Source organism: Oncorhynchus clarkii, chromosome 3 (genome assembly GCF_045791955.1).
Source record: "Oncorhynchus clarkii lewisi isolate Uvic-CL-2024 chromosome 3, UVic_Ocla_1.0, whole genome shotgun sequence".
NCBI classification, from domain to species: domain Eukaryota; kingdom Metazoa; phylum Chordata; class Actinopteri; order Salmoniformes; family Salmonidae; genus Oncorhynchus; species Oncorhynchus clarkii.
Genome location: NC_092149.1, coordinates 37,343,964 through 37,356,631, shown reverse-complemented (window position 1 = coordinate 37,356,631; position 12,668 = coordinate 37,343,964). Strand labels below are relative to the sequence as shown.

The 12,668-nt window shown below is 41.8% G+C and overlaps 1 protein-coding gene across 1 annotated transcript in view; it reads right to left on the bottom strand.

Annotated features, from left to right (window-relative positions):
* Positions 1 to 12,668, bottom strand: part of LOC139394532 (ER membrane protein complex subunit 2) — a 68,445-nt gene that overhangs the window by 28,160 nt on the left and 27,617 nt on the right. Inside the window, exons 4-5 of the mRNA XM_071142626.1 lie at positions 10,446 to 10,531; positions 2,115 to 2,172 (exon numbers count right to left, since the gene is read on the bottom strand). Of these exons, the coding sequence (XP_070998727.1) occupies positions 2,115 to 2,172; positions 10,446 to 10,531 (144 nt within the window). The remainder of the gene's footprint in view (positions 1 to 2,114; positions 2,173 to 10,445; positions 10,532 to 12,668) is intronic.

Below are 12,668 nucleotides of genomic sequence, written 5' to 3'. Positions count from 1 at the left end.
GGGGAGGCGACTGCATCAGAGCATACCCAAGTTTATTGATTTTGTCAGCAAGGCCTCCGTTTGTTTGAAACAGACAGTCGGTGAGGTGCAGAATCCTCACATGGTGTCCAAAGGACAAATGTTTATGCTTCGTCTCTCACACTTTGCCAGCCAAGAAAAAATGTTTAATATATCTAAGCAAGTCCATGTGTCGGGGCAACGCAGAAGCTTGTTGAACGTCTACAGGAGGACTGCCAAAACAAATGAAGGTCATGGTTTCTTTTGAAAACCCTTTAAAACATGTATTTTCTTGCGTGGCCACATGTCCCTATGGAAACAATTAACAGCAGGTACAATGTGTTTTGGGTTGGTGGTCAGGGATTGGCAGAACACTGGATAGACATGGTCCTGCAAGTCATTCAGCTGAAATTCAATATAAATTGAGAGAAGACTTTATAGAACTTAAGGCAACAATTGTGTATTTCTAAAGGCTATGCCCATTTATAATCTGACGGACTCAAATGGTTAACTGCTGTGTAAGCCAGAGCGTTGCATTTGTTGGAATTGTTTTGTGGGAAAATCAGTTTTGCTACATCATGATGATAATGCAGACTAATTGGCAGATACATTTATACATATGACACACAAAAGACAACATATGGATAGAACTGATACAGCAAGTGGCGATCAAGATAGTGGGAAAGTAGCAGCCTTGTCAGAGCCAAAATGCTCTACAAATCTCAGTGCATTGTGCATGGGCCTAAGATATAATATAACAAAGAACTTGAGTAAAAGTCAAACGGCTTCCTGTATCTGTTCAGAAGTGAACGCTGGGCTTTACACCTGAAGAAGGGATGCACATTTCGATCAATTTTGCTGTCGACTAACCGACCCTAATTAACCGGTCAACAAATTGTTTAAAAAATCCAGAGAGTAAAATTGTGACTAACAGAAAATACTATGCATGAATACAAGAAATTGCAATTTTTCATTAAGAGAACCATGCAACAATAGCAAGCCTATTGTATTTTAGTCAAAAGGCTATAGCCTATTATTGAACATGGTCCTCCAGTAATGAAGCAGCTAATAAAACGGCATTTTCAAAAAAATTCAATTTGCGGAAAACCCCGTTCTGAACAGCACACCTAATGTGAGCGGTTCCACATGTGACAGATGAATATCTCAGTTAGAAACATAGAACGAGGGGGACTCTAATAGCAACAACTAGGATGGACAACAAAAGAAAGTTATGAAAACCAATAGAACAGGAGAGAAATGCTGGCTAATGGCATGAGGAAGTCAATAATAGCTTCCATGTTTCTATGGATAGATTTTGGCTAATAGGCTACTTTGAAGCAAGGTAAGACATGCCTCATTATTTGAAGTAAACCGTTCAGGTTTCAAACAATTATACTGCCTCATGCTTACATTGCAAAATGGTGGGTGACAGGGCTGATAACCTGTATACCGTTGACTAGAGCCTATGCACTCAAATGACGAAAGGGAGGCGCGTTTTAATTATGAGTTGAGATAGAAACAAAAATATATTAGCTCTTTTTAATCATAGCCATCAAAATAAAATCGTAGCCGAAGGCTTACAAAAGCATGTTTCACTCAAGCTCCCGCAGTCTCAGTGCATAATTAAACGTTTATCCACATTTCTCCAAACACCAAATTTTGAAGTTGCCCCAAACGTTCAATTTCAAAGTGCCTTTGACACCTTGGGTTGATCCTGCTGTTCTATATTGTTCCATTTCTTCTCAGTCTGATGGTCATTTTCACAACAGTAATGGAGGATGTAATACAGGAGCACAGTCCTGCTCACCCCAGAAGGGGTCGAATAACTACCTATATATCACCGTCTTCAAAGAGAAGGCATTTAGTTTAGCCTTAGTTCCACCCAACATGTCCAACACTGCCTAAGACCATGAACCACCCCCCCTCAAACACTTGTCATCTGTGTGGGTGAGAGCCTGATCAGCAATGTGGTTGAGGTCAAAGAGGCCAAGGGGAGTTTAACTAAGCAAACTCGCACCACTAATACCAAAACTTTACAGCAGATTCAAAAGCTGTCCAAAAAGTTTGGACAACAACTGTAACTAAACAAGAATAAGTGTGCGTTTTTCCTCACTTACCGTATTGGTGGGATCGTCTTGCAGTATTGAATCATACTGCTTGCTGGCATCCTCGTACCTTCAAAAAGGCAACAAAAAAAAAAGGACTCACCAGTCAAGACAAATTAGGTGGTGGGGAAATCAAACAGAGTTCAAGGCAATCAAGTTTCTGTACACAATGCAGCCGGTCTCTATGGTTACACTGTGAACCCTTGCCAAAATCAGCAGTGACCTAAAAGAGGAAATAAACAGTCATTACTGTTGCTGCTCAAATAGCTTGCGTTGTGAGAGGCTTACGCCACTTAACAATGAGTTAAGAAACCAGTACATAAATGGTAGGGAAGCACACTGATTTGAAGAGTGTATACACAATTATTGCCTTTGATTTCTTTAAAGGTGAATCAAATCAATCTGTTCAGTTTCGCCTTTTTTTTTGAGCCGTGTAGAATAATAAGCTACCTTCCATTACATACAAGTCTGATCAGAATTATATTCAACACAATGTGTGTTTTAAAGTTACGAGGCAAAGGGGGAATCCATACGATTCTGTTTAAAATGAGTGAGTTATGAACTGTAAATATCAAACCATGCAGAAATTTCCTGGCAACAGGGAGGTGGGGAGGCGTGTTCACTTCACTTGTCATGTCAAATCATGGGTCCGCAGGGATGATTTTGAACTTGTTTCTTTTATTAGAGGCGAACTGCAATGCTAACGGTTTAGCAGCCAAAAAGCCGGGGCTCCATGATCAAAACCTGTTCTGCCCACCACAACCTACAACAGAAGCAACTCTGTTTCCCATTAGTAGTGAGCAGCCCCACTTCCAGTGCCACTCCTTCACTCATATCCACTTTATTACTCAACTGCACTCTGGGAGATTTCAGATGGCACCAGGCAACCACTCCTGAGCCACTTTGATATGCTTTATTTATTGGGGGGGGGGGGGGGGGGGGGGCTCAATGAGACACAGTGTGTGTTTGTGCGTCGGGGGGGATAGTTCGTTTTTGAAGCTGTGTCATTCCAGTGTACCTCTCCGCCTGAAGCCAATTAGAGGCCAGTGTGCCATTTATTTAATCTGACAGTGCAGGAGCAATCAATCTCAATTATCACATCAACTCTGACATAACCAATAAACGAGTCATGGTGATCAGGGGTGGTAAACAGATTGAATTACCCTTACTCCAGTTCCAGTCAAAAATACTGTGTATCTTAATCCCTTTCTGTTTTTATGAATCACATTTGCAGATTTAAAAATAAACAGTGCTTAGAAGAAACAAAGCTGAAACTGTGGTGGCATGTCAATATTTACAGGCAGGCAAGGCCTCGCCTCTCAGCTCGGAGACGAAAAGCACAAGAGAATTATTTTTTTTTTTAAACAGAAGATTGAGGGACCCCCAGAATAGCAGTGGGAGCAAACCACTTCCTTCCCGGGGAATCCCTCGCTCAGGCTAAAAAGGGCCGAGCACCGAAACATTCACTTATTTTTTCTCCCCCTTTTTGCCAGTGGAATGGTTGTTTCCAACACAAACAGAGAGCCCACCACACACACACACACACACCATCGTACCACTTAGGATCTACAGTACACCCTACCCCCCTTTACCACAGGCCTATAGGGTAAATTCTGTTGAATTCAATCCCTTTTTGACAGCATCCCTTTTGATTTAAACTAAACTTCCCATACATTTGCCCATGGAAAAAGTGGTCAGAAAGTGACTTTTTGGAACTGAATGCCAAAACATTCAGGAGATAAAAGGTGCTCAAAGTGCAACCATTTTCCATACCATGCAACATCCATGTCTTCATCACTGGAAAAGATCAACAGTTGAGTTTGAGAATTTAAAAGCTTACAAAAAGTGGTCAAACTAATTATTTATTGAAAAAAGGTTTTGTAATAAAAAAAATAAACCTTTAACGTCAATTATCTAAAAACACAAACTCCAGATTTCCTTCTATATTCACAAATGCTGTAGCTTAGAGCCTATTTCACATCTGAGGTTTTTGTGTTGTGCCCGCTATTGGATACAGGGTGAGCGCCATTTAGGGCTGACCCCATTTATCGACAGGTCGATTGTTTGTACTTCAGGGGTACCGCGGGCAGAGAAACATGCAATTGTTGGTTCAGTAAGTGAAAAAGCTTGGGAACCACTGCTCTAAGACATATAGTGCCTTCAGAAAGTAGTCATACCCCATGACTTATTCCACATTTTGTGGTGTTTCAGCCTGAATTCAACATGGTTTAAATCGATTTCTCACCCATCTACACACAATGGCAAGGTGAAAACGTGTATTTAGACATTTTTGCAAATTGACTGAAAATGAATTACAGTCAATGCTTTGTAGAAGCACCTTTGAGCGGGGATTACGGCTTTAAGTCGTCTTGGGTATGTCTATCAGCTTTGCACATCTGGATTATTTTTTACCATTCTTTCTTGCAGATTCTCTCAAGTTCTGTTAAGTTAGATGGGGAGTGGCAGTGAACAGCAATCTTCAAGTCTTTCCACATATTTTCAAATGGGATTCAAGTCTGGGCATTGGCTGGGACACTTAAGGACTTTCACATTCTTGTTCTGAAGCCATTCCAGCGTTGCTTTGGCTCTATGCTTAGGGCCATTGTCCTGTTGGAATATAAATCTTTGCCACAGTGGCTTTTTCCTCTGGAGTGGCTTACGTCTGGCCACTCTCCCATAAAGCCCAGATTGGTGAAGTGCTATCGAGACTGTTGTCCTATTGACAGGCTCAGCCAAAGAACTCTGTCATTGGGTTCTTGGTCACTTCCCTGACCAGGGTCCTTGAGGTCGGATGATTGTGGAGGCCAGGTCATCTGACGCAGCACTCCATCACTCTCCTCCTTGGTTAAATAGCCAATACACAGCCTGGAGGTGTGTTGGGTCATTGTCCTGTTGAAAAATAAATGGTAACAGAATTTTTTTAATTATAATAATTTTCATTAGTTGATGTTACTGTAGGCTATATGTAAAAAAAAAAAAACTTAAAAAAACACATTCATTCAAGCATTCAATACATTTTATTTGTAGAAATAGAGCCGAATATATTGATAAAAGTCAACTTGTCCGAGAGAGATTTACATGGTTATCAAAACGTCACGCCAGGGTAAAGCCTACACTAAACACAGCCCTTATTTTAAGTGTTTAAAAAAATTCCTATGGGAAAAATGAATGGTGGAAACCATTTCCCCCATTTGACTGCTAGGTTATGACACCTCCATTGTGGGGCTCTATTAGGCTTACTTAAGACAAAATATTTTAAAAGTCTGCAGTATGGCAGCATTTCATTGTAGTTAAAGGATGACGCCAAAAAAGAGGAATGCAAAACCTGCAAACAGCTTACCATATTTGGACAACGAAGAAGACATAACACTTGAAAACAGTAAATTAGCCTACTTTATTTTTCTAGTTGAAGATTCTAGTTGACAGATTGTGTTTGCTTGTCAGAAGCCGCTGCAGTGGAGCTCTCCAAGGTGATGAACTGAATCTTCATTGAGTGTTTTCTCCCGCATTGGACAGCGGTCGCTCTCTGCCATTCTGAAACACTCTTCGGTGAGCTGTTGAATTGGCGCAATCCTGGTTTGCATGTTAAACAACATAACTCTTCATTTTCACTTGGCCTTCTCAAATATAGTTCAAACAAAACTTATTGTGTAGCCCATTGCCGGCAACTTCCAGAGCGTAATGGTAGAATCTGCGAAGGCCTGAAGTACCAAAAGTAACATTTCTAGTACCTAACCGTTTTTCATGTTATAGTATCGAAAAAGTACAGAGGTTTCGGTATACCGTGCAACGCTAGCGTGTGCCGTTAAATTCTCTTCACAACAAACATAGGCTCATTCTGTTCAGAACAAGCCATGTCAACTTGTAACCCTACATCAAACATAGTGATCACAAATGTTGACATTGTACATGACATGGGTTTTAAGATTTGGAAATGTGAAGTGCACATTTGGACTGACGGGTGTTTGGCTAGCTTGTATGACATCAATGAGGTATTTGTTATAATCTTCAATGTCTCATCTTAATTTACAGCATTTCTCTCCCTCACACAACAAAAAAAAAGCGGCAAAAGTTGCCCAATTACTGGGAGGGAAGGGGCAACTTCTTGTCGTGCGCGGTGCTCAAATTCAGAACGGCTGTCAGTCAGAGTTCTAGCATGTTACTGTACAGCCACTACGTTCCAATTTAGGCACTTATTAGTGCCCAAATCTTCCTTTTTAAACCCGTATGAATGTAAATGGTTAAAGCATCAGACAAGCTCAGTACATAGAGTTGATTTTATTCAAATACATAAGGTGTGTCTATGGAAAAATAAACGTGTATTCAAAAATATATATATTTAAAAAGGAGGACAGCCCTAGTGTTATTTCAAGCATAGCAATATAATTCATATAATGGACAAATCCCTTCAGACTACTGAATTTAGCCAGTACATCATCGAAATGTAAAATGGACATTTTTACTGCCACAAATATGACACGGCCACAAATATGACACGGGTCCACACACCAGCGAATGTCATGCCTTTTCTATTACAGTATCTACATTTCAATGATTTCATTAGGTTTCTTATGGAGGATTGACAGTATAATTTAAAATAACATATTCCAAGTCAACATTCTCTGATGTGTGGACCTCCAACCATCTTTGTGGTACCATTTGAAAGTTTAAATGTTATTCCGATTTTAGTACATTTATCAGTCAAAACATGACAAGCATCCTGTGTTCAAGAGAATGTTGTCTCTCAACTGATGGCGGGCACAACACAAAAACCTTAGATTATGTAAAATAGGGTTTTTAATTTAACCTTTATTTCACTAGGCAAGTCATTTCAGAACAAATACTTATTTACAATGACGGCCTACACCAGCCAAACCCGGACGACACTGGGCCAATTGTGCGCCGCCCTATGGGACTCCCAATCATGGCCGGTTGTGATGCCTCTGGCATTGAGATGCTAGATTTTTTAAAGATTTACAAAAAAAAAAATCATTATATCATTATAAAATCATTATAAAATAGTGATGAAAATAGTGATCTTCAGTGATGAAGATATGGATGTCTTAATGCGTCAACTTTGAAAGGGAAATGAAAGGGAAAGGGGATACCTAGTCAGTTGCACAACGGAATGCATTCAACGAGAACCTTTATCTCTTGAATGTTTTGGCATTCATGTCCAAAGTCACTTCTGCAATGGGCAAACACAGTTGAAGTCGTACACACACACACATCTTAGCCGACGTGAGCAAAACATTTAAACGTGTCAACCCTCGCAAGGCTGCAGGCCCAGACGGCAGCCCCAGCCGCGTCCTCAGAGCATGCGCAGACCAGCTGGCTGGTGTGTTTACGGACATATTCAAATTAATCCTTATCCCAGTCTGCTGTCCCCACATGCTTCAAGAGGGCCACCATTGTTCCTGTTCCCAAGAAAGCTAAGGTAACGGAGCTAAACGACTATCGCCCCGTAACACTCACTTCCGTCATCATGAAGTGCTTTGAGAGACTAGTCAAGGACCATATCACCTCCACCCTACCCGACACCCTAGACCCACTCCAATTTGCTTACCGCACCAATAGGTCCACAGACGACACAATCACACTGCCCTAACCAATCTGGACAAGAGGAATACCTATGTGAGAATGCTGTTCTACAGCTCAGCAATTAACACCATACTACCCTTCAAAATCGTTATCAAGCTCGAGACTTTAGGTCTCGACCCCGCCCTGTGCAACTGGGTACTGGATTTCCTGACGGGCCGCCCCCAGGTGGTGAGGGTAGGTAACCACATCTCAACCCCGCTGATCCTCAACACTGGGGCCCCACAAGGGTGTGTTCTCAGCCCTCTCCTGTACTCCTTGTTCACCCACGACTGCGTGGCCATGCACGCCTCCAACTCAATCATCAAGTTCGCAGACGATACTACAGTGGTAGGCTTGATTACCAACAACGACGAGGCGGCCTACAGGGAGGAGTTGAGGGCCCTCGGAGTGTGGTGTCATGAAAATAACCTCACACTCAACGTCAACAAAACAAAGGAGATGATCGTGGACTTCAGGAAACAGCAGAGGGAGCACCCCCGTATCCACATCGACGGGACAGTAGTGGAGAGGGTAGAACGTTTTAAGTTCCTCTGCGTACACATCACAGACAAAACTGAAATGGTCCAACCACACAGACAGCGTGGTGAAGAAGGCGCAACAGCACCTCTTCAACCTAAGGAGGCTGAAGAAATTCACGCTTGTCACCAAAAAAAACACTCAAACTTCTACAGATGCACAATCGAGAGCATCCTGTCGGGCTGTATCACCGCCTGGTACGGCAACTGCTCCGCCCATAACCGTAAGGCTCTCCAGGGGGTAGTGAGGTCTGCACAACGCATCACCGGGGTCAAACTACCTGCCCTCCAGGACACCTACACCACACGATGTCACAGGAAGGCCAAAAAGATCAAGGACAACAAACACCTGAGCCACTGCCTGTTCCCCCGCTATCATCCAGAAGGCGAGGTCAGTACAGGTGCATCAAAGCAGGGACCGAGAGACTGAAACAGCTTCTATCTCAAGGCCATCAGACTGCTAAACAGCCATCATTAACATTGAGTGGCTGCTGTCAACATACTGACTCAACTCCAGCCACTGGCAAAATGTATGTAATAAATTAATCACTAGTCACTTTAAACAATGCCACTTCACATAATATTTACATACCCTACATTACCCATCTCATATGTATATACTGTACTATATACCATCCACTGAATCTTGCCTATGCCGTTCTATACTATCACTCATTCATAGATTTTTTTATGTACATATTCTTATTTCATTACTTTACACTTGTGTGTATATAAGGTCATTGTTGTGAAATTGTTAGGTTAGATTACTCGTTGGATATTACTGCATAGTCGGAACTAAAAGCACAAGCATTTCGCTACACTCGCATTAACATCTGCCAACCATGTGTATGTGACAAATAAACTTAGATTTGAATACATTTAAACTCTGTTTTTCACAATTCCTGACATTTAATCTTTGTAAAAAATGCCCTGTCTTAGGTCAGTTAGGATCACCACTTTATTTTAAGAAAGTGAAATGTCAGAATAATAGTAAAGATAATTATTTATTTCAGCTTTTATTTCTTTCATCACATTCCCAGTGGGTCAGAAGGTTACCTACACTCAATTAGTATTGCTTTTAAATTGTTTAACTTGGGTCAAACGTTTTGGGTAGCCTTCTACAAGCTTCCCACATTAAATTGTGGAAGTGTGGCCCATTCCTCCTGACAGAGCTGGTGTAACGGAATCAGGTTTGTAGGCCTCCTTGCTCACACACGCTTTTTCAGTTCTGCCCACAATTGTTCTATAGGATTGAGGTCAGAGCTTTGTGATGGCCACTCCAATACCTTGACTTTGTTGTCCATTTTGCCACAACTTTGGAAGTGTGCTTGGGGTCATTGTCCATTTGGAAGACCCATTTGCGACCAAGCTTTAACTTCCTGACTGATGTCTTGAGATGTTGCTTCAATATTTCCTAACTCATGATGCCATCTATTTTGTGAAGTGCACCAGTCCCTCCTGCAGCAAAGCACCCCACAACATGATGCTGCCACCCCGTGCTTCACGGTTGGGATGGTGTTCTTCAGCTTGCAAGCCTCCCCCCTTTTCCCCCAAACATAATGATGGTCATCATGGCCAAACAGTTCTATTTTTGTTTCATCAGACCAGAGGACATTTCTCCAAAATCTACGATCTTTGTCCCCATGTGCAGTTGCAAACTGTAGTCTGGCTTTTTTATGGCGGTTTTGGAGCAGTGGCTTCTTCCTTACTGAGCAGCCCTTCAGGTTATGTCGATATAGGACTCGTTTTACTGTGGATATAGATACTTTTGTACCTGTTTCCTCCAGCATCTTCACAAGGTCCTTTGCTGTTGTTCTGGGATTGATTTGCACTTTTCACACCAAAGTACGTTCATCTCTAGGAGACAGAATTTTCCAAGCTGTTTAAAGGCACAGTCAACTTAGTGTATGTTAACTTCTGACCCACTGGATATGTGATACAGTGAATTATAAGTGAAATAATCTGTCTGTAAACAATTGTTGGAAAAAAATACTTGTGTCATGCACAAAGTAGATGTCCTAACCGACTTGCCAAACTATAGTTTGTTAACAAGACATTTGTTGAGTGGTTGAAAAACTAGTTTAATGACTCCAACCTAAGTGTATGTAAACTTCCGACTTCAACTGTTTCGCTCAAATCAAAAGGGATGCTGTCAAAAAGTGATTGAATTCAAATGGATTTACCCTTTAGTCTTTCGGCCATGTTACAGTGAGAGACTGAAGCTTACTTTTCCAAAGCCTCCAGCCGCATGCCTGCTAATCGCTTCACCCGTTGGCTACCTGGAAACTGCCTCTTCAGTTCCTGTAGACAAGTCTGCAAGGGAAGTGGGCAGAGGGGAGGTGCAATTAGAGTTGGCTGGTTGCAACATGTTACAAAACGTACAGGACACATACACTTTCTACTACTTAAAGCCACCATGCAGTCTTTGTAATTGTATTTTTAAAATCAGTTTATTTCATGAAAATAACACTTGACATTTACATTCTAGTCATTTAGCAGATGCTCTTATGCAGAGCGACTTACAGTTACTGCACTTAGAGACTCTCCGGTACTTTTGTCAACTTTCTTGCCAGTAGTTCTGAAACTAGCACTCACGAGCCAAAAGTGGTCCCCTGAAAATTGCGTACTACGTCACATATGTGCACCACGTCATTGCTCTCTCTATCGGTCTCTCTCTGATGTTTTCACTGTGCCGTTGGGTCCGCCCCGCAGATAACGCTGGGCGGGCCACTTGATAGCGGTCACTCAAATGAGAGGGGCTGTAGCTCATTGACGAGAACTCGAATTGCTAAGGGGCTGGCCCACATGGGGGGAAATGTAGGGAAAAATGCACAGCTTCAAGAAAACGGTCGCTTTCAAACTAGGGATTTCATGACCACCTCTTAGTAAAAGGTATGCGCACATGACTTTGGATAAAAACATCTGCTAAATGGCATATATTATTATATCATGGCTAATTGAGGTAAAACAGTAATTCTCCTCAGATTATGCATGTATGAACTACACATTGACACATCCAGCCCTTAGACACCAAAGTGGCGAAGCATGTCTTATTGGCTGACTACACCGCTCGCGTCGCATGCACGAGCGTTGCAAAATCAATTTTGAAATCTATATTTTTCAATTATTGCGCGCACGCCAATGAGCGTTGAGGGCCAAGGGCTAAAATAGAAGTCAGTTCTACTTCTGACGCCAATCGTGCTGCAAGTCCTGCCTCTCCCATCTCCTCATTGGTTTATAGAAGCAGGTACCCACGTGCCATCTCGTCATTGGTTATACCCACATGAGTGACTGAAAGACAAACGAGGTCAGTGGAGGTAATGCACCTAATTTATGAAAGTTGCCAATCGCAATATAAAGTCAAGAGAAGAAAAGGCCTGGAAGGAGGAGAGATGACTAGAAATGATTTGGTTAACCATTTTATGTGGATGAATTGGTGGCGTAGAGGACCTTGTGCATTTTAGGTAAAATAACAACTCAATGTTTATATCCCAGGACAAATTAGCTAGCAACAGCAAGCTAGCTAAATAGGACAAATTAACTAGCAAGTGCAAACTAGCTAGCTAAATTGCCATAAATGTTTAATGCTTGTCGACCTGTCCCCAAATTAATATAATTGGTTCAGAGTTTGTTTTGATTTCAACCGGCGTGTGGTGATCGCGTTTAGTGTGGGGGGGACAAAATACATTTATGTACGATGGCGCACGCGCGCAGCCGGTTTGGGTTCCGTGTTTCAGATAGTTAGGTGAGAAATGTTTTACATTTGGAGTCATTTAGCAGACACTCTTATCCAGAATGACTTAGTAGGGCCCTATAAAATCTGTTATATTTTCTGCCCGATTCCATTACATTTCTTTCAAAATTCCAAATTCTCCTTTTTGTTTTTCCAGGTTTCAGTTTTTTTAAATAAAATAAAAAAACAAGTCCACAACAATGCTTAAACCACATCAGGACACCACTTTTTAGAACTGGGAGAGGAGAAACACATTAAAAAAATAGAAGAAATGTTGTATTTTGGGTGTAGTTACCCTTTGTTACAAGTGTGCATTTGGTAAATCCGACTACAACTCTATCCTCCCGATTTAAAGCAGGAAGCACCAGTGACTCGGTCTATAAAAAAATGGTCAGATGAAGCAGATGCTAAACTACAGGACTGCTTTGCTATCACAGACTGGAACATGTTCCGGGATTCTTCCGAAGACATTGAGGAATACACCACATCAGTCACTGGCTTTATCAATAAGTGCATTGAGGACGTTGTCCCCACATTGACTGTACGTACATACCCCAACCAGAAGCCATGGATTACAGGCAGCATTCGCACTGAGCTAAAGGGTAGAGCTGCTGCTTTCAAGGTGTGGGACTCCAAACCGGAAGCTTACAAGAAATCCCGCTATGCTCTGCGACGAACCATCAAACAGGAAAAGTGTCAATACAGGGCTAAGATTGA